Here is a 21,885-nt window from a genome sequence, read left to right on the forward strand (position 1 = left end):
CGAAAGATCCAGCTGGTGTTGCATCGGTTCCCCGGGCACCATCTCTTGTGTCTCTGCGTGGTTTGTTGCCGCCGATTGTGCCGCTACCAAACGCCAGCTTCCCCGCTCGGCTCCTTCTCCAAATCCTTCTAATCTCATGAGGTGTTCACGGCATCTGAACCTTTACATGGGCTCGTCCGTCCTAAAGCTTAGCTGTCGTTCGTATCGAACCCGCGTACGGAATTGAGGCGTCGGGCCAACTCAATATCCCGTCATGTCACGAGCCCTTTTAAGGTTTCTATCCCACATTAGGGTCATGGAAAATAGCACGACACTGCTGAAGTAAAGCATGGTGCGAAGCTGGCCGTTATAGCCCTCGTTGAGCACGGATCGGACGGCAGTCTGTGTCGCGGGGGGCAGTGTATCGATGAATTGGACCGAGTTCGATAGGGCTTGCATCTCGATGGGGGTGAGATACTTTGGAAGCACGCCCGCAATATGATTGTTGAGCATGGTGGCACTGCAAGCGAATCAGAACCAGCATCAAACGCGAGACGATAGTCTTGACGAGAGAAACAACACTTACCCCACGGCCAAGCCAATGGTGCCCCCCAATGTTCGAACCTGTGTCACAGCCCCCATTGAAACAGCTATGTTTATTCGTCAATGGAATGCATGACAGCTGCAAGGTGACGCTTACCCAGGTCCGCCCGGTCAACAAGGAAAGGGACATAGATGAGGAGTGTCACTAGAGTCATGCCAAAACCGAAGCCCATGATCACCTCAAAACCCAAGAGATGTGGTATTCTATCGGGTGCAACAGAGCTGGCAAGACCGATGCCCAGCATCTGCATTGATGCCCCAAATAGCAACAGATAGAAAGGCGGGACGTCCCACTTGGTGGCTAGATGCCCAGACACCACGGTGGCGAGCGGAGAGCTCAACAGGAGAGGGAGCAGGTGAACACCCGCACTGAAGGGGCTCAGTCCATTGACGGCCTGGAAGCGCTGCGGCAGGTTGATCAAAGCTGTCATAAACGGAGGGCCGGTAAAAAAGGCGATTCTGGCATTGGTGAGCTGGGCCCTTGGGCTGCAGCAAAGTTGGAGAAGACTCACAGCATCAGACCAACAAAATGTCGATCCTTCATCAGTCGCAAGGGAAATACGGGCTCTTGTGGATACTGCGGCTTGCCAACCATGTACTCGCATGCAAAAAAGACCAAAAAGAGACTGCCCCCGACGGCAATGGTAGAAATGACAACAGGGCTAGTCCACGGGTATCTTGAGCCGGCCTCCTCAAAACCAAAGACCAGCAGGATCGAAGAGGAGAGGAGAACAATGGCGCCAATAAAGTCCAACCGGACGACAGCAGCTTTCGTCAGCTTGTCTCGCATGCTTGGCTGACTTACCCCGCGGCCATGGTTCGGAAAACTGCTCGGCAAAAGAAAAGCGAGAATGGTGGTGGCAAAGACGCCCGTCGGTGCACTGGAGCGGCATGATAAGTGCATGTACGGGACTAGGCAGGAGGGCCGACAAACTTGAGTAGGAATACCCATCTCCAGCTTGAATGGTCATTGATGACACCTCCCAGAACCGGACCAAGAACTGAGCTTATAACAATGACCAGAGACGTGACTGCGACAATGTTGCCCCATTTCTCGGAGGGTACCAGCTCGGGGTTGATTACGTTGACCATGGCATATATGCCAGAAGCGCCGACGCCTTGAAGTGCACGGAAGACGATTCTGCCTGCGAGGTTAGCATGGGGCCAGAAGTCGACTTGGACCACCTCACAGCTGGATCATGGACGATGCAACGCCGCACACGATGGAGAAGATGGTGAAGATGGCCAACGCCAGAAGAATCATAAATTTCCGTCCGAGGATATCGCTGAACTTGGCGAATATGACCAGAAACCCTGCGCAGTGTTAGGCATCCTCAACAAGACGAGGCGCGAGAAACATGGGGCGCAAAATAACCTGTGTAGGTGAGTAGGTACGACGTGACGACCCAGTCTCGCTGTTCGAAGCCATGCAACGCGTTGGTGATGGAGATCAAGGAGGTGCTGACGATAGTGGTCTCCAGTGTTGACAGGAAAAGGGACATGCATAAACTGGGTAAGAGAAACATCAGCCCTCTGCGATTTGACAAATTTGATCGAGGCCACGTACCCAAAGATGATGGCGTAGAGTCGCCATCCTGTGATGTAGACAGGCGGGCCTGGCTCTGAGGTGGTCGGCTGAGCTACATCTTCAGGTTCGTCTTGAAATTGAAAAGATTGGGGAATTGGTCGAGGTATATCTGGACCGGGCTTTGCGCCGGCATCTTTATCGGGCTTTGGACTCTCTGGTCGAGGCGAAACGGGCGAAGCCGAGGCTTCATCTGCTGGTGCAACATCAAAGGAGGGGGCAAGCACTTCTTTTGACATGGCCATGGTGGTGAAATGCGTCAAAGTATTATTCGGGGGGAATCGGCAGAGTTTTGCCGTGTAAAATGCGAGCGAAAACTCCACCGTCGTCGCTGGCGATCATTTCAAAGCTGGTGAGGGCAAGAGTATGGACACATGGCATCATGGACTGGAAGAAGCCGAACCAGTCAATTGTTTGCAGAGAGGTCTCGGGAGGCCGGCTGCCTGGCCTGGCCTGGCCTGGCCTGGGGGCCGAATCCTTTCCCCATTGCATGAGCCAGATATTGCAGCGTTATCCAAAACAACAGCCAGCCTCATGATCACGAGATTCCAGACCAAGTAGGTGCATATCCTAGCCAGGCACGTTCGTTTGATCAACTTGCCTTGAGGCTCAAATTAGAGACGCGGGCAGATCATGTCACTAGTTCAAGAGGGAGGCGCGTTCCCCATCTGGAAGGAAACGGTACTCCGTGCAATGGGGGGGGGACCTTTGGTCCAGGCTAGGAGCATCCCCGCCTCCTTGCAAGCATACCCGGTTTGGAGGTTAGGTAAGCAGTGCTCCTCGCACGATGGCATGAGATATGTCACGTGGATCGTCTAATGATTCTACTTCTCGCGGTACCGTACCAGTACTTAGTACGTACATGGTATGTGCCCCCTTAAGTATGGCCGGGCTCGGTGTGGCCTATAAGCCAAGTACCTGCGAGAGACTATTATAAACTGCTACATCTACATATACTACAACCTAACCTCGTTCTACCTGTCGCTGCTAACTGCTGGTTACTTTGAGCAAAGCTATATATAGAGCTGTAGATGGCAGTATCCAAATCCAACGGGGATAGCGGTTGATGTTGTTGAGGTTGTTGGCGTAGTCTTGGAAGAGACGAGCCGGAGAACGTGGTAGAACGCGAAGAAGACGGGCGCAGAACGAGGGAGGAAGCAGGGATGAAATAAATGCCCAATGATGAATTTATTGATAAGCTGCTGTTTAAAAAGCAGGAGGAAGAACTCGGCGATAGAACCACAAGGTTGCTGATGTTGAGGGACGAGACGTGATTCCGGGCTCGGCGGAGGCGGATGTGGTCACGCAGGTATAGTTATTCTGTCGAGGCCTTCCCATACACACTCTCCTCCTCGAATGAAGCATGCTGGGAACTTGTAGTCAACAAAGCCGTTACCAATCATATTACAGGCAGCCGCGTCTATGTTGCTCAGATAGGAAACCAGTGCCTATGATTCATTTGAAACTAACACCAATCCCAGAAGTGGATTTGGTCATTACTCCGTAATCGACTTCCTTCAGCAACTGTAGCAAGTAGTAAGTAAGTAACGCAGCAGCCAAGACAATCAAGGTTTCTCTCAATTATCGGGGAAAGAGTCAGACAAGCTTTGTAGAGGTCTTTTAGAAGTATGACCTTTGATACAATCGTCAACTGGTGATAGAGATGTCTCGATTACCAGCGCAGCATGGGCAACCATGCTTGACCATGTCGGGCTTGTGGTGGCGCGGGCAGAAAATTGATGATGGGGGTGGATGTGTACCCCCTAGGTATAGGTACCTTAGTACAATGACATGTGGAGTACGTGAGGTCCAGTAGTGCTTGATGGGACAGAACGGAGTAGTCCTGGCGCACAGTGGGGTCACGTGATGAGGTCGGGTCTAGCATCTCACCGGCGGATCCTGTCCCCGGGTCCTTCTCAAACGGGACTTGCAATGCACCGGCGTGGAAGGCGCCCAGCTGAAGGCAGGTCCGTCCCAGTCCGCCCTGGTGGGCTGAAGAAACCCAAGCCGGCGCCGGTAAAAGAAATGTTTGACGCTGTGTTATGTACAATGCAAAGGCTGCATCGGCACCTGCATCGCACAATTGGTTGAAGAACCGGGTGTCCCCAAGCAACCACACAGCAACGCTGCGGCAATGACAACAACAATGCAAATGGCCGGCCCTGTTAGGGGGGTTATGCGCGATCAATTGATGCTCCGTGGCCACAGCAGTGCCATCATCCACCCGTCAGGCTCACCACCGCCGCTCGTCGAGTCGCCCAGGGCAGGCCGTCCTTCCCTTTGAGGGAGATCTCCTTTCTTGTTTAATTTGATGTTCCGCAAACACAGTGCAGCTCCGTACAAAAAGTATGGGGGTCCCCGGCTCACGTGCCCACGCTGTAACGGATCGACGCAGGGCTCCCGTCTCTACGGCTGCGGCTTTTGTATAGTCTCCCCAACGCATCCTAGGCACTGCTGGGCTGCGACGGGGGTGCCGAGGGAACTATCGAAGCGCTCAACAGGCCCGACAGTTGTCTGCTGACAGACAAGGACAGTGAGAGAAAGCGAGAGAGAGAAAGGAAGACCTGAAAAGGACTGGGGTCCAATGATTCTGTTTGGTTCTCTTCCCAATGCATGCTTACATGGAACTTGTTGCCGGGACTGTCAGCATTACGAATTGTCCAGACACCCATCGTTGGGGGAGGGGGGGAAGACATATGCCAAGGTGGTTGAGGCATAACAATGAATACGGATAGGGCTTGTGCCATGGTGTATGTGCCATGACTAGGTATAGAGAGACACACAGCAGGAGGGCAGTGGATCGGATCATTCAGACGCTGCTAATATGTAGGTAATCAGCGCCTGGTGTTGACAAAGAACGGCCGAGTGGGTGTTTGGTTGGTTGACGTGGAAATGACCAACAACAGTACGGATACGGTACGATAGCGAACGATGCGATGCGATGCGATGTCGAATCCGGTTTGCAACGCTGAAAGGAACTGAATGCTGGCTCGTTGTATTGCTGCCCAGCACCTGTTGGCCCGGTCTAATTGGCCAAACTCGAGATTAATTGGCCTTGATTTGACTTTCGCTTAGTTGAGAGCTCATTGAACAAGTCCCCCTCATTCAGCTGACGTCTGTCAATCTCTCTCACTCTCTCTCCCTCTCCTTGCCTTGTGCACTACAGCGCTCGTTCCCCCCCAAAAAAGAGGGAGGCAATTTTGTCGTCAAATTGGGGGGTTTGACGGGGTTGCTTTCGTAAGCAGCCGTCGGCTCCCTCCTCGCACTGTCAATGTCTCGTACCTGCGCCAGGTCGTGTCCACCGCCCCTCTCTCCTATTTGCCCCCCCCCTCGACTCTGTGGAACTGCCGTGCCACCCTCACCTCTCCCCCTTTTGGGCGCCTTCTAGGGACGGCATCCGCTGCTGGGAGCTGTCTCGCCCTCGCCGGGTACTTGTGTCGCTCTCCCCGTACCGTGCGAGTGTCAGGACAAGGCGGCCCTGGGTCGGGACTCGACGAGTGATTTCATCATCCATCCCCCTTCCCCCTTCCCCTTCCCCCCTTCCCCGCCCACCTACCAAGCAAGCCATGGATGGTGCCGGACGCCTCCCCTCCCCTCCCCTCGCCCTCGCCCTCGCCCTTTTACTATGGTAACCACCGAAAAAAGGTGCACCGCCTCCCCTCCTGTGCCTCCTGTGCCTCCTGTGCCCGCTGTCCCCTATCCCAAGTTGGCTACTGCTGGTACGCATACACTCACGCTGGGCTTTGTCGCTGCCACATCTCCCGTAACCCGTCTCCTTTAAGGCCGCCCACGGATCAAGTCAAGATCCTCACCCCCTGAATCCCGCCCGCCCACTGAGCCTGTGTCCTGCTCTGCCGACCCAATTCATTCTGAATCCCTTCGCCCTCCCAACCCAACCCAACCTCAACGCCAATCCCCCGTCTCCTCCCATCCTCCTCCTATCCTTAGTCCTTCTTGTTTTCTTCCGTCCGTCTTCCATCCTTTCCCCCTTCCGTCCTCCGCCGCAACAACCCAGCATTTTTTGTGCCCATTGTCAGCCAACCAACCAACCAACCAACCCACCGGTCGGCTCCAGATTGTCTCACCACACACGTCCCGTCCGTCCACCAAGAGAGGGGGGCGTCTTCTGCGGGGTTCCTCCATTGAGCGAGCGAACGAGCGTCTTTGTACGCAACCTCGAACCTCCACCAACAAATCACCACCCTAGAGGCCTTTGCATTATCTACCTCACCTCACCTCGCCTCGCCTCACCTACACCACCACCGGCCGGCTTCTGATATTCCCGACCTCCTCACATCGCCGATCCGCCCGCCGCGCATTCGGCCCAACCCTCCCAAAAAATGTCGTGGAAGCTGACGAAGAAGCTGAAGGAGACCCATCTGGGTCCCTTGGCCAGCACCTTCTCCCGATCGCCATCCACATCTACCATCACCGAAAGCGAAAAGGCACAAGCCAACATCGCAGGCTCGGCCACGCCCACGAACGAGGGAACCATCGGTACGCGAGCCATCCATCCATCATGAACCCCCTTCGGCGTCGAAGAGGCGCCATCCACTCCATACTGACTTGATGCAGCTGCTTCCGAGGCCATGGCGCAAGCACCAGTTGTCAACCCACCGAAGCCCGGCATCCTCGTCGTCACCCTGCACGAGGGCCACGGCTTCTCCCTGCCCGAACAACACAGACAAGCCTTTGCTTCCTCACACCAGGGCTCGCTATCGAGTGGCAGCGCCCTCAGCGTCGCCGGCTCCGTGCGGCCCTCCTCCTCACAACGAGTTGCCGGCTCCTTCATCAACGGATCCGCTCGGCCACAGACATCCGGCGGTGGCTTCACCGGAATCCCCACCAACCATGGCCGGATCTCGGGCAAGTACATGCCCTACGCCCTGCTCGACTTCGACAAGATGCAAGTCTTTGTGAACTCGGTCGAGGGCACGCCCGAGAACCCGCTCTGGGCTGGAGGAAACACCCAATACAAGTTCGATGTGTCCCGCGTGACGGAGCTTGTCATCCACCTCTACATGCGCAACCCCCTGGCCCCTCCCGGCTCCGGCCGCAGCCAGGACATCTTCCTCGGCGTGGCTCGCATCAACCCGCGCTTCGAGGAGAAGCACAGCTTCGTCGAGGACCCCAAGGCCAATAAGAAGGACCGGGAAAAGGCCGCGGCGGACTTCGCCAGCCGAGAGCGTGCCCTCGGCCACAGCGGAGTGGAGTGGGTGGATGTGCAGTACGGAACCGGAAGAGTCAAGATCGGCGTCGAGTACGTCGAGAACCGCGCGGGCAAGCTCAAGATCGAGGACTTTGAGCTGCTCAAGGTGGTCGGCAAGGGCAGCTTCGGCAAGGTCATGCAGGTGCGCAAGAAGGACACGAACCGTATCTACGCGCTGAAGACAATCCGCAAAGCACACATCATCTCCCGGTCGGAAGTCGCTCACACACTCGCCGAGCGTTCAGTACTGGCACAGATCAACAACCCCTTCATCGTTCCCCTCAAATTCACTTTCCAGTCCCCCGAGAAGCTCTACTTCGTGCTTGCGTTCGTCAACGGAGGCGAGTTGTTCCACCACCTGCAAAAGGAGCAAAGATTCGACGTCAACCGCTCGCGGTTCTACACGGCCGAGCTCCTGTGCGCCCTCGAGTGTCTCCATGGCTTCAACGTCATCTACCGAGATCTCAAGCCCGAGAACATTCTTCTCGACTACCAAGGCCACATCGCCCTGTGCGACTTTGGCCTGTGCAAGCTTGACATGAAGGACGAGGACCGGACCAACACCTTCTGCGGCACACCCGAGTACCTGGCACCGGAGCTGCTCATGGGACAGGGATACAACAAGACGGTGGACTGGTGGACGCTGGGTGTCCTCCTGTACGAGATGCTTACGGGTCTGCCTCCTTTCTACGACGAGAACACGAACGAGATGTACCGCAAGATCTTGTCGGAGCCTCTCCACTTCCCCGGCCACGACGTTGTCCCGCCCGCCGCCAAGGATCTCCTGACGAAGTTGCTCAACCGCGACCCCAAGGAGCGTCTTGGAGCCAACGGGTCAGCCGAGATCAAGGCGCACCCCTTCTTCCACGCCATCGACTGGCGCAAGCTCCTGCAGCGCAAGTACGAGCCCGCGTTCAAGCCCAATGTGGTAAGTTACAAGTGCGCAAAGCCCTACCAGCGCGACCAGATTTGCTAATGTTTTTTTTTTTCTCCCTCCAGGTGGACGCTCTCGACACGGCCAACTTCGACCCCGAGTTCACGTCAGAAGCACCCCAGGACTCGTACGTTGAGGGCCCGATGCTCTCGCAGACGATGCAGAACCAGTTCCAGGGCTTCAGCTACAACCGGCCGATTGCAGGACTGGGCGATGCGGGTGGCAGTGTCAAGGACCCTTCCTTTGTGGGCAGCATCCAGGACCGATGAGGGGATCGTGTGTGTCGGCGGCTGGGCTAGAAGCGAAGCATGATTGTGGAGTGGACTTGGTGATTAAAGGGTTACCTCAGCTTATGGCAAAGCGACTCGACATGGATCTTCCGACTCGCGTGTGTGTGTGCGCGCGCGCGCGCAACAGCTTTGCGTCTTCGTCTTTGTACGGCGTTCTGGGACGGGCATGATGACGCCTAGGGGAAAACGGAATGTAGATAGGCACAGACCATTGAGCAGACAGACAGATGAATCAGCTCAGCATCATTCATGGGGCATCTTGGTCGACAACAAACAAAAACAAACAAGCAACCAATCAACCAACCAACCAGTACGGTACGGGGTGACACGTTGATGCATGTCGAGAATGTGCGGTCCCCTCCCGGGATGGATGCTGTGACCATGATTTACCTACCTTTTGGTTACGTCCCGCGCCATGGCTGATATTGGGACGGATTCGGGCCGGGACGTGTCTGACATCGGACATCGGATCTGCCGGGGCGGGTTGAAGCGAGAGTTATTTAGTAAGCGCCGGGTCCACCGCGTCGGACTAACCGGCCCCAACCCTCCCCCCTCCTCCAATGCTCTTTTCCGGTGTCGGATTCCACGATGCTCACTCTTGAGGTAGCGCGGTCTGGTTCGGAGCGCGAGCTGCGACGACGGGGTTTTATGGACGGGCCCAAGTCGCAGGGTCGAAAACGTTGGCCGAACTCGGTTGGGGAAGACCGATGTCATCCGTACCCCCCTTGCCGGCCCGCATCGAATTACCCCGACAAAAAAAGTCACGACGCAGGGCCACGAGAGGGGCGGCCAAAAAAATCGACATGTCCTCGAGGCCCCGGGGTGGGGAAGGGAGAGGCTGGAGCTTGATCAGTCAGGCCGTCGGATATAGCAGATAACAGCAAGGGCAAGTCAATTGGTACGGCTGTGGGCGGTAGATGGCGATAGGTGATAATGAAGAGCGGGCTCTCGCGTCCGTGACAAGCGCATCCATGCGAGAGGGAGGTGGGAGCAGAGTGGCACCTTGCAAGTTACGGCGATTCGGACCAGAGCTGGGGGTCGCATTTTTTGGTTGAGAGGTGGGAAGTGGGAACAGACGGTTAATCAGCCTCCGAATAGCTCACGCTTGACTGGGTGGGCACTTGGGTGAGAGGGACGGAGCGGGGCCGCGGAGGAGAAGGGGAGATGTCATGACCGAGCGAGACTTGACTCTCTCTCTCCTTTTTCCATGGCTACGGATACTTGGAAAAAAAAAAAAAAGAGGTGTGAGACTGTGGAGGTGGGCTGTCGGCAATGCCAACGGGGGCGCCGCCGGGCGTTAGGTAAGCTTTTACTCTCAGGGTGTCCCGGCGGCGTGGGAACGATGACGGAGAAACTTGCTGGATGAGCTCCAGTATGTCGTCGGATATCCAGGCCCAGCACTCAATGGCCGGCGAGAGAGGGAGAGGGAAATAGAGAGAAGGAGAGGGAGAGGACCCAATGCAGCCCACCTTGCACCTCAGCCAAAGGCATCGTCGCTTTTTCCTTCTAAAGCGCCGCCCTCTCCCCTCACCCTCGCCCTCTCTTCCTCTCTTCTTCTCTCTCTTCCGATCTTCCAATTATTCTCCCAATAGACAAACATTGATATCCCCCCCCCCTCCCCCTCTTCGACCTGACACCCACCACACTCAGCACATCTCTCTGCTGCAGCTGCCATTACTGAGCGCCCCTCCAGACTAAGCCAGAGCTTCTCCCGCGCGTCCCCAGGCGTCATTCCATCCCTCCACCACCCCCCGGTTCCAGGTCAGTGCTTCCGCTTCCCGTCACCTCAGCGTGCCGTGCCCCGCGTTCCAGCTGTGTTTTTGGACGCAATTACCCCTCCACGCCAGACATGCCACCCCCAACCGAGCACTCCCATTGGATGCTTCCGAGCTCTGCACGCCGCACCCATCCCACTTGCTCCCACCAGAGCCACCAACACCCCGTCAGCTCCTCTCACCTGGCATAGTCAGTCCACGACAGCACGGCTGCATTTGTTTTTTCTTCCTTTTCCTCATCTCTCTCTCTGCCGTCTCTTGGTTCCTTTGAAAAACCCGAGAGCCCATCATTGTTACCACCTACAACCAACACCGAGACTGAACCAGCTGACCATTGCCTTCTCTCCCAAGACCCCCCCCCCCTCCAAAACCCAACTCTCGTCAAATCACCCATCCCAACCCAAAATGCCTCAAGCTTCCAGCCTCCCCGCGTGGGCCGAGCTCCAGGCCCACCGCGACAACGTCGGTAAGAACTTCGTTCTCAAGGAGGCCTTCGCCTCGGACCCCGACCGCTTCGCCAAGTACAGCCGCACCTTTGCCAACTCGGCCTCGGGCACCGACATCCTCTTCGACTTCTCCAAGAACTTCCTCACCGATGAGACCCTCGACCTCCTCGTCAAGCTGGCCGAGCAGGCCGGCCTCGAGAAGAAGCGCGACGCCATGTTCGCCGGCGAGAAGATCAACTTCACCGAGAAGCGCGCTGTCTACCACGCCGCCCTCCGCAACGTCGGCGACTGGGAGATGAAGGTCGACGGCGTCGACGTCATGGCCAACAAGGGCGGCGTCAAGGACGTCCTCGAGCACATGAAGGAGTTCTCCGAGCAGGTCCGCAGCGGCGAGTGGAAGGGCTTCACCGGCAAGAAGCTCACCACCATCGTCAACGTCGGCATCGGAGGTTCCGATCTGTAAGTCAACGCCGGTCCCCTACACCATCACCACCCCCACCCGACGAAGCAGCGTCGTCGACACCACCCGGATTGCCCGCTGACTACGTACTACCCACAGCGGCCCCGTCATGGTCACCGAGGCCCTCAAGTACTACGGAGCCAAGGACATGACGCTGCACTTCGTCTCCAACATTGACGGCACCCACATGGCCGAGGCCCTCGCCAACTCGGACCCCGAGACCACCCTCTTCCTCATCGCCTCCAAGACCTTCACCACCGCCGAGACCACCACCAACGCCAACACGGCCAAGTCATGGTTCCTCGAGAAGACGGACAACAAGGGCGAGATCGCCAAGCACTTCGTCGCGCTGTCCACCAACGAGGAGGAGGTCACCAAGTTCGGCATCGACGCCAAGAACATGTTCGGCTTCGAGAGCTGGGTCGGCGGCCGCTACTCGGTCTGGAGCGCCATCGGCCTCAGCGTCGCCATCTACGTCGGCTACGAGAACTTCCACAAGTTCCTCGCCGGCGCCCACGAGATGGACAAGCACTTCCGCACCGCCCCGTTGAAGGAGAACATCCCCGTCCTGGGAGGTCTCCTCAGCGTGTGGTACTCCGACTTCTTCCAGGCCCAGACTCACCTGGTTGCCCCGTAAGTGTTGAGCGGCCGACGCCCCCCCTCCGAGGAGTACAAGGTTCTGACGTGAGAAAACAGCTTCGACCAGTACCTGCACCGCTTCCCCGCCTACCTGCAGCAGCTGTCCATGGAGTCCAACGGCAAGACCATCACCTCGGACGGAACCCCCGCAAAGTACACCACCGGTAAGCACGCCCCGTTGAGCCCGTTGCCAACGCAGGGATCGTTGAGAAGCTGACACAACGCCGCGAACAGGCCCCATCCTCTTCGGCGAGCCCTGCACAAACGCCCAGCACTCCTTCTTCCAGCTCGTCCACCAGGGCACCAAGCTCATCCCCGCCGACTTCATCCTGGCCGCCAAGAGCCACAACCCCATTGGCGACAACGTCCACCAGAAGATGCTCGCCTCCAACTACTTTGCGCAGGCTGAGGCTCTGATGGTCGGCAAGACCGCCGACGAGGTCCGCGCCGAGGGCGCCCCCGAGGAGCTTGTCCCCCACAAGATCTTCCTGGGCAACCGCCCGACCACCAGCATCCTGGTCGGTGGCCACATTGGCCCCGCCGAGCTGGGCGCCCTGATCGTCTACTACGAGCACCTCACCTTCACCGAGGCTGCCGTCTGGGACATCAACGCCTTCGACCAGTGGGGTGTCGAGCTTGGCAAGGTGCTTGCCAAGAAGATTCTCAAGTACGTGCCGCCGTCCCTGATCCCCCTCCCCAAAGACACCGCATCGGGTCGTATGCTAACCAGTGATTTCACAACAGGGAGCTCGACGAGGCCGGCAACGGTGAGGGCCACGACGCGTCTACCGGCGGCCTGATCGGCGCCTTCAAGAAGTACTCCAACCTGTAATGAATTAATGTGCGCCGTGTCCGTTGTCCTTTGTAGTTTTCAAACATTGGAAAAAAGTAGAAGCAATGCGTGAAGCCAAATTCGCGTTTCCATGAAGCCAGCAGAGCAGAATAAAAGAATCCTTTGACCAAAACACGTCCCTTGTCAGCATGCCTATGATTAGTATGTCTTGTTGAACCTGGACGGCGTCAGTCTGGGGGCGTCTAACTACCTGCCGCCATCGGACCTGAGCTATCGGTTGTGGAGTACACGCAGAGTTGAGGGTAAAGGTACCGCTAGCTAGTTGATGGAACACAAAGCTCGGTCAACTGCGTGTCTGGCGTGGGGAGTTTGGGAGGAGTGATGATTAGGAAAGATTCGCGTGCGAGTTTGAAACGCACAGAATACATCGTCTTTGATAGCATGTACATATCTACATCGGTTTCGCTCTCGCGTCGTTTCCCTGGTGTCGTATGACCACTTTACGCGCAGGACGACTATGACGAGTGTGGGCGGAATAGACGGCGGCAATGGCCGGGCATGCGCAAAGGAAAAAAGCAATGTTTGCGGGTTTGACTTTGCTGAAGCACGTCTGCGCGTCCCTCGAAACCTAAACTTTGGGTTCCTTTTGCCCCTTTTTCTCAGTCAAGAGCTGTGGAGTCTGTGGCTTGGAACGGTGGGGGGGCGGGTTATACCTTGGATTTCTAGCCACTTGGTGTTATATACATACCCATACGCTTGTACAGCTCCTCTGTATACACCAACGACTGCTGAAAAATAATCGACTTTTTATATACACTGGGTTTTCGGTCATGACGGCTAGGGCTGTAGTTGAAGGCGACGATGATGCAAAACAGGAAAACATGGCAACTCGGGAACAAGCTGATGCTGAACACTTCAAGGCCGAATCTCGGTGTTGGTTAGTAAATTATTGAAAGACGTGCTCTCCTCATGTCTGCCATGAAAACGAAACCGAGGCATCTCTGGCGCCTGTTCTGTAAATATCACAAGGGCGTGTATAAATGCAAACATGCCCCCCCCACCTCCGGCGTCGTTCTTTAAAACAGGAACGTGGAATGTGTGTAATCTCAGGGGAGAAAAGCCAAAACGCCAAACGGTTTGCTACCAAAGACCCCCGAGACGTTTATGGATTCAAACCACGAGGCATTACAACGCAATGAAGTTCTTATCAAAAAAGGCGCGCCTTTTGTTGCGTTCTCTGAGAAGAAAAGAGTTGAAGGCAAACATCAAGGTTTGAGCCTCCTAGACTTGCCTTTTCGGACGAGCGTGCCCACACAAAAGCCGGTACGCGTGCATGTTTTCTATTTTATTTTTCGATCTCTTGTAGAATTAAGTGCGTGGAGGAGCCTGTGGTATGTCACGTTGGCGACAGGGAGAGATGTCAGGAACGAGACCAAGAGGAGCATTTGTGGCACGGGGTCTGATTGTCGTTTGATACACTGTCCAACAAACAATTACCAAACGAGCTCCTCTTGCCCGTGTCCCTTAGATTCCAAGGTGTGTGTTCCTCCTTCTTCACTTTTTACTGAAACGGTGGATTGATAAGAAGCACGGCACTGCATGACGCTGAGAATATGGGTATGCCTCTCTATAGCTGCGTAAGTATCATAGAGCGACAGACACCAGAGCGACACTAGAGACAGGCTCTAGAAAATGCGTGAGCTCTGACATTGGCTTCTCGGTGGATGGCTCCCAGCTCACAAGGTATGTATGCCACGTCGTCCGTCTTATCGGTCTAGTTTGTAAACACCTCATATTTGGAGTCCGATCTCGGTATGTCAGGAACTGTTGAACGAGGGCAGCGAGAGTAGGTAACAAGACGTTCTACAAACTCACGGCAGAGGTCACCGAGCCCCTGCGACTCCAAAGTCTTGACGGTGCAGCGACTTGTCTGTTCGTTGACCTGCCCGCCCTTTTTGTTTGTTGTGACTGGAGTCTGCATTTGGGTGCGTTAAAGTGAGCAAAAGCGCCCCTTTCTCGATTTGCGCACCCCGGTCCCGGACCACCATGGCATCAGACCATGTCAACGATACGGCCCCGAATTTCATATATCGAGGCAGACGTAGGCCTACAACATTTTTACTGCTACATCTCAACTTGGACGTCGTCGCAGTCCCCGCGTGTCGTCTATCAAAGCTTGGGACTGGCCATCCTCTACTTCATCCGAAAAGACAACCATCGTATCCACGGCACGGCCCTCGAGTTCCATCAATGTCTCCGACTACACACCAACCCCCCGAGGAAAACAAGGCATCAGGCAGGATGGGTGGCCTTGTCAAGTGATTGCCCTCGGTCGACATCGAAGAGCGGAGTGATTTTCTCTCCGCGGCGGGCCAGGCATGCTCTGATTGCAAACGAGGACGACAGGAACGGAAGTTAAGGATTGCCTTGAGCAAAGATCCCGGCAAGATGGAAGCGGAGAGGATGCCATGACATCCTCATCGGAAATCAAGACCCAGACTTCGTAAGCATGGTCAAAACCATAACGGCAACGTCTGCAAAGCCAAGCTCTCACAGAGAGCCGGGCAAGTCAGCTGCGACAGGGACCAAAAGAATGCCCCCATCGCGCTCAACCAATGTGTCACGAAAGCAGAAATTTATCAAATCGCCACACCAGAGACAGGATGGGCGTGGGAACCGGACGTAGACAACGACATCCCATTGCAACGGGTGAAGATCCGGGTTCGGACGGCCCCTGGAAATCCGACGAGGATCGTCAGGGAACCACCTCGACAAAGACGCACACGCTCGGAGTCGCGCCGTCGATGAGCAGCGATGGGAAACGACAACAAAGCAGAGGGTTCGACAACCAAAGAGTCTCGAACGCCTTCCCCCCCTCAATGGGTCTTCCATTTACGGCATCGGCCGGTCCCTATTTCAGAGTTGATCGGCGTTTTACGCGGACGGCATGGAGCGCATGAAGTCTCCCCCCTCCCCGAGCTGTTCGGGCACCCGTCCGTGAAAGCGTGACGTGATGCTTGGGCCCTGGGGTTTCTTTAGTTTTCTGCACGAAGCCCTCCCGGTATCCATATTTTACTGCGAAGGCGTGCGGCGCGAGCAAGCATCATGGAGCGACTAGAGCGACTGGCTCCACGTCGGATTCCCCACGAAGGGCGCCCATTCTGCAAAACCCATCACACACGGTTTCGCTCCACGAATGTGTTCGTGTCGTTGCAGATATCTCCAAAGGGTCTCCGCTGGTTGGTCTGGGGAGCACTACCGCCGTTCCCACAGGCGCCGTTGTGGGGGGGATGTGTTTTCACCCGACTTCAGACGTGCTCTCGTATCTGTCCGAAAGAGCGGTGCAAGATGCACTGCTCCGACTAAACTAGCGACTTCGCTCCGTCGGCAGAAAAGGCCGCGTTACCGTTCTCCACCGCAAGTTGAAGGGGGCATGCGCAGGTTTCCTAGGTTGCTTTTTTGGTATTTTACCTGGATTGAATTGATCGGCATGGAATTTACGCCCGCCGATAGACCGCCACCCGACTGGGATAAAAATAAAAAAACGCAAGCGACAATTGGCAAAATAAACAAAGAAACAAAACCGAACGAATTTGGTTTGCGGTCGGTGACTGCACGTGGTTTGCAGTACCAAACCCGGGCTGTTCGTTTTCCGCCTCCTGGCCATCCCGCCGTGAGACCCGCGGATGTCCTCCGTCTACCGCCAAGGTGTTCTTGCTGTGCCGCCTAGCCGACGTCGATGGCCGGCCGTCGCTCCTCCGCCATGCGGGATTACGAAAGCCAAGTTGCTGCCGAGGGGGGCTCGGCTCTGGCTGAGAATAAAGTGCCCTCGTTCTTTCATACCGGGCGGAAAATGCTGCCGCGGCAGAGGCTCAAGAGAATGTTGGTCTCACAAGAAAATTCAAATCGCCGAGCACTCTACGATCATCGATCGACCACAAGCCATTCGGCGCAGATGCTGATCTCTTTCTGACCTCGGAAGAAGAATGTTTCAAACTCGCCATGCCAGCCGAGGGAAATCGCAAACATGTTGATGAGCAGCTGAATCACCCGTTCTGTGTGTGGCAGCTGGAGAGATCAAGTGAGAAGCCGGCCTGGTGTGGGTCGGATAAAGCCGGCCCCACCTGTCGATAGTGACACGGCGTATTCCGGGAGGCTCAGGCTGTCCGTTTTGGTTCTCGTGCATGGCCGACCCGTGGTGAACCAACGTCCCAAGCACTGACTAAGGAGCTGGAGGGAGGCAAGGCACACACACTTCTGGTTGTTTATCCATGTGGTAGGATTGAAGATAGTCATACTGTCAGTTTGTACATTTGTGTGGTAAGCAGTGAGCAGGAAATGGAGAGCATGACCTTCTGTCGGGAGAGGCAACTGGTGTGAGAGGCCGCCGGTAATAGCACTGGAGGGGGGGCTGTGAACGCTTTGCAGATCAGTTTCCCTCAGCCGGGAAACCTCCCGCTGCCCGGAGAAGAGGGATTTTCGACATCGGGCCGTCCTAGCGTGCCATTAACTGGGTGGTTACGTTTGACGCAGAGCCTGGTCTTGAGTGAGATCGCAGAGGAAAAAGCATCGCTGCTCTTGAGCGTCCAGGCTTGAACAGGTTTGCGGTGAAGGAGACAGACTATCGGATACCGGCCCGTGTTCCAGGCTTGACTGTGGCGAGTCTTGGGAAAGGAGGCATGGTGCCGTTAAACCGAAGAGGCAGAATCGCGAATTCCGTGCATCTGGGCAAACCGAACCACCACGAGCGAAAGTCATACTGTCTTGACACCAGGTATCACGGCGACGGCGGTGACATTGGAAAGGGCCGGCAACGAAGAGGAGGCATGTGCCAAACCGCCGGAGCTATTTTGTGACCGCGGCAGGCGCGTAGCCCACACCAGTCCCGACTCGCGGGTCGCTCGACCGGTGACTACTGTCGGACTCTCACGTGAAATACACCACCCACCAGCTTCTGTTGATCTATCACCGACTATAGGATCATCCGGGGTTACCCACTAGGGGGCCATCAGCGATTCAAGCATTGCTATGACCACAGTCTATCTTGCGGGATAGACGCTGTAGCCGAGAAGAGAGCAGATGCAACGAAGGGGAGCTGGGTTCCACAGAGGCAGCTTCTCCTGAACATCTCTCCTTGGGAGCCCGGCGATCGATCTGATATCAAAATGATCGCTCCTAGGTTTTGGCAGCGTTGTTGGAGGGCCAGACGGTAGGTAATGCTTTGAACCTGGCCGCAATCTCGTGAGATGTGTCTGCGAAATGTCGTCAGGTCCCGGTCCGTCCCAATGCCAACGGGTCCGGAATTTCCCTCCGAAAACTTGAGACTCACGATGGCCGAGAGAGCTTTGCTGGGCTGCTAGTGGTAATGACGTGCTGCCCCGGTTGAGGTTGATTTGACTAGATCGTCAGGCCTCATCTGCCGTACCCGAGCAACGTCGAGTAATGACGGGCCCATTGGGTTTCCGACAAACTTCAACTTGGCGGATCGTGAATTTGAAAATGCAGGTTGCAACGGCCGAGCCAGGACCAGGGTCATCGTGCTAAAGACACGCCCCAGAGGGCTGTTGTCGCAAGTACATGCGACTAGCGAGAGGCTAAGGGTGAACCAAGAGGACCCTTGGTGCCTAGGATTTCCTGGTGCAGAATGGCGGGCGACCATGCCAGCCAGTCAGGTTGCACAGCAGCACCTCTGTGGGAAGGGTTCGCGGGGCCTGACAAGGTCCGGAGGGTGTGGATGCATAGTGAAGGGCCCGGCAATGACGCATGCCAAGACATGAGGCAGAAGGGTGGGCGTGGTTGGAAATCCGCGCTGTGCTAAGCCCGCCCGGGTCCTGGTCCTGACTCTGTCTGTCCAGTCAGAGGGGAGAGAGCGTCTGCGAGAGTCGTTTTCTCGTGGAGCCCGTCTTGCGTACACTCCACAGCGGCGGAGACGACAACGGCTGTTCATTGGCCGGGACTTGAAGATGGTTTTGCGTCTGAGATTGTGAGATTGCTGGGATCCCGCCTCTTCGCCGCCCGATGAGCCACTGGTATCTTCTGTTGGTGCCTAGTATGTGTCCGTACTGCATCGTTAATTAATCCAGGATTGAGACGCCCGAAGCGCCCAGTATGGCAACGTTGAACGCCATCAGAGCACGCCAAACTCGTGGCTGGGCGGCGCAGCCATTTGCCGGTGTGTTGGGCGGCTTATCTCATCAAAGGGAAAGCACAAACGCTGGCGGTGGTGCCTCGACGCACAACCGGGGTGGTACACGATGACGGGATCGCGCCTCTTGTGAGCTGTAACGTGAGGGCTTATGGGTGTCATGATTGAACGGGCGGCCGAACGTCCGTTGGTAGCGGTAACGCGAGGGCGTTCCATGTTCTCATGTTGTTGTTAGGTTTGATGCGCGACCTTTCATGGGATATCTCTACGTCATTTCGTCCCTTGGGATACCTGGACGTTTTGCATTTCTGCATTGCCGTCCCTTGCCTCGGCCAGTGACAGAGGTGCCGTGCATTGCAATGCAGAATGCAAGCCCGAATGCAGAGCGAGCGACTGCGTTTTCAGACGGTTGTGCGAGCTGCAGTGCTCAGCGGGCGGGTGAGGCTATTGTGTGTTGAGGCGACAGCCCCCCTAACTCTGATCGGCGCGGGGGATGCCCGTCATGGTCATGACTGTGGCGATCGTCAACCCGATGTCATCACAGGGCAGCGGGCGGGAATAGCCAGGGGCCGGCGCAATGTGTGACAAGAATCCAAACTCTAGCGCAGTGCACAGCGTGGTATGGCCAAACCCCTCGTTACGTCGGTGGTCGGTACTGTGACGACTTGCGGACTGCACAACGATGCATCCTAAAGCGCGCCGGTTGCGATGACGACAATAAGCTCCTGTGCATCGTCCACGTATGCCTCACAGGCTTCCTTTTTCTCATCTAAGCTTTGCTGGGGTTGATGGGAGGACTACCATGGTATAACGGACATGGCAGCGGCAGATTGTGCATCGAAATTGCAGTGGAAATCGCACTACTATGTAAGTAGCCTAAGCCCAGGCCCAAGCGTAACAATGGCCGCTCGGGAAACGAAGCAAGGCAGGTTGTGGCGGGTGCGGTATTGGTACTTCGTCTGAGGAAACCAAGCCAAAGTTCAGGGCCCAAGCTGGAAGGGTTAATAATTTGGACGAGGGTGAGGTTGGTAGCAGATGGTGGCGGTGATGATGGTGATGAAGCAGGATGGTGGGGGGAGGCAACCGTGGCATCTCACCCGCATGGACAAGCTAGAGTCTCTTTGGAAGAGATGAGAGGGCGTCCAGTAGGATGGCAGCCACTGTCAGCCAACGTTGGCCTCGTGTGCCAAGAAGGGGACATGTCGTCGAGCCTCACTGGGTGGGAGGAAGGTGATGAAACTCGTCCAGGCATATCACGGTATCACCACAGGGCCGCTTAAGGTGTGGTGTTCCCCGTGGCTGGTCCCGCCGGGAAGCCAAAGTCTGCAACTATGACAGCCAAGTACGTGCACGGTCGCGAGTACAAGACGGGCGCCTTGGCGAGGTAGCGATTCCATGCGTTGGAGTAATATTGCGAAATTCGACATATCATCAGCAGGGTAGGGTACACGGCTGAGGACATGATGGCTAGCAAGGAGGAAACGTGATGACCCAATGAGATGGTCTCGTCGGCTGCACCAATCCAATAGACCCGGCCAGGACAGTAGCAAATGTATGTCCTGTCTTAGGTAAGTTGCTAATGTGAGGCGAAGCAAAGTGAGGTGAGATGCTGGATGGAGGTGGATGACGGCGGTCCGGATGGATAGGGCGGATGGGGGAGACGGGCGACGCACTCCAGCCCGGTCGTGGACGGAGCAAAGATGGCACGGTGAGCTTGGACGGGCGTAAGCGGGGGAGTTTTCGGACCAGAACTTTGAGGGGCAGCAGCGCCAGACACAGAACCCGCAAACGGAAGCTTCGGGTGTGCCGTGGTTTCTCCAGCTCCTGCGCAGACGGAAAAACGCCCCCATAAAAAAGGCCCCACCATTTAGTGTGCGGACAGTGGACACGCTCTGTGGCAGGTACCTACGATGGCCTGGCATAATTGGAAGGAAGCACTGGAAGGGGTGGCAGGCGAGAGGGGAAGGACCCGGCTGCCAGATGGAAGGCAAAGTATCCGTAAACCACGGTACGTACATTTCATTGCAGTGCAGTGCACGACAGGGAAGGAGCAGGACAGCAGGAATGGCCGAGGGGAGTAGCATGGGAGAGACACTCAGAGAGAGACATGGCAACAAAGTCACGGTTCGATGGTTCGGCGCAAGTTGATTTCCCACCCGTCGATTATTCGCCGATTTGTACCTCCACCCAAGTGGGAAAGTTCTCCATCGGGCCCAGTGTCGTCCGTCTTTTTGCCCCCCTCGCGAACCTCATAGTTGCGCCATGAAAGGAACTGAGGAGAACCGACACTGGAGCCGTTTGTTTGTTTGCCTCTGGGAACCCCCCACCAGAAACACAATGCTGGGTCTGGTGGATGTACTTCCTGCCCTACCGAGCGTGGAGAAGTACACGTTCCGGCATCTTCTAGATGTCTCTCCGGAAAGCCACAGCCGAAAGACACAACCGAAAGACATCATTGTGAAATCTGTCCGTTCCATCCGAGGGCCGCTTATACGCAATCAGCTCCAGTTTGGTGACACAATGGAAGCAACCAAGCACCAAAGGGGCTCAGTCTCGCGCAGCCATTAATCCGTTCGATCTATCGGGTTTGGGTTATTCATCCAACCGCCCCGCGCGGGGCAAATCGCAGGGAGGGAGGAAGCCAAGGTGAGGGGAGGGATGCAATGCACAGGAATAGCGAGCACCAGAGTTCCTCTCCCCCTCCACCAAAGGTAGAGGCATATGCAGCCCAGCTCGTCGTCGGCGAATCAACGTCACCGAATCGATCGAGGGTCGGGTTCGGAACGAGGGCATAATCTCACTTGGCCATGTCTTGTCTTCTCGTCAGGGAGGTGGCATGGCACCCTTCCTGCAGGTGTTCGTCGGCGAACGTGCCCCCTCCAAACAGAAAAGAGAAAAAGGAAAAGAAAAAGAAAAGAAAAGAAAAACAGGAGAGCGCCAACAACGACGTCGTGTCGTACCCCGTCCCGCTTTCTGTCTCTCTTTTCCACCCCGACTCCCCCCCCAACCTGCATCGTCAGTTCTGCA

The 21,885-nt window shown here is 56.1% G+C and overlaps 3 protein-coding genes across 3 annotated transcripts; 2 read left to right on the forward strand and 1 right to left on the reverse strand.

The window, feature by feature from the left end:
- Positions 1–240: 240 nt before the first annotated feature.
- Positions 241–2,412, reverse strand: EsH8_IX_000074 (uncharacterized protein; the record flags this gene model as incomplete). The annotated part of the gene is made up of 8 exons (XM_083266410.1): positions 241–499; positions 566–629; positions 680–1,041; positions 1,095–1,463; positions 1,517–1,723; positions 1,773–1,896; positions 1,958–2,091; positions 2,150–2,412. The coding sequence occupies 8 exons, from the start codon at positions 2,410–2,412 to the stop codon at positions 241–243; spliced, it is 1,782 nt and encodes a 593-aa protein (XP_083129975.1).
- A 4,095-nt stretch (positions 2,413–6,507) lies between these two features.
- EsH8_IX_000075 (kinase-like domain-containing protein) lies at positions 6,508–8,579 on the forward strand (the record flags this gene model as incomplete). Its single annotated transcript, XM_083266411.1, has 3 exons — positions 6,508–6,664; positions 6,743–8,304; positions 8,376–8,579. 3 exons carry the CDS (start codon positions 6,508–6,510, stop codon positions 8,577–8,579), a joined length of 1,923 nt encoding a protein of 640 aa, XP_083129976.1.
- A 2,201-nt stretch (positions 8,580–10,780) lies between these two features.
- EsH8_IX_000076 (glucose-6-phosphate isomerase) lies at positions 10,781–12,752 on the forward strand (the record flags this gene model as incomplete). Its single annotated transcript, XM_083266412.1, has 5 exons — positions 10,781–11,280; positions 11,381–11,914; positions 11,978–12,084; positions 12,155–12,587; positions 12,665–12,752. 5 exons carry the CDS (start codon positions 10,781–10,783, stop codon positions 12,750–12,752), a joined length of 1,662 nt encoding a protein of 553 aa, XP_083129977.1.
- Positions 12,753–21,885: the final 9,133 nt, after the last annotated feature.

Source organism: Colletotrichum jinshuiense, chromosome 9, assembly GCF_051148585.1.
Source record: "Colletotrichum jinshuiense chromosome 9, complete sequence".
NCBI lineage: Eukaryota > Fungi > Ascomycota > Sordariomycetes > Glomerellales > Glomerellaceae > Colletotrichum > Colletotrichum jinshuiense.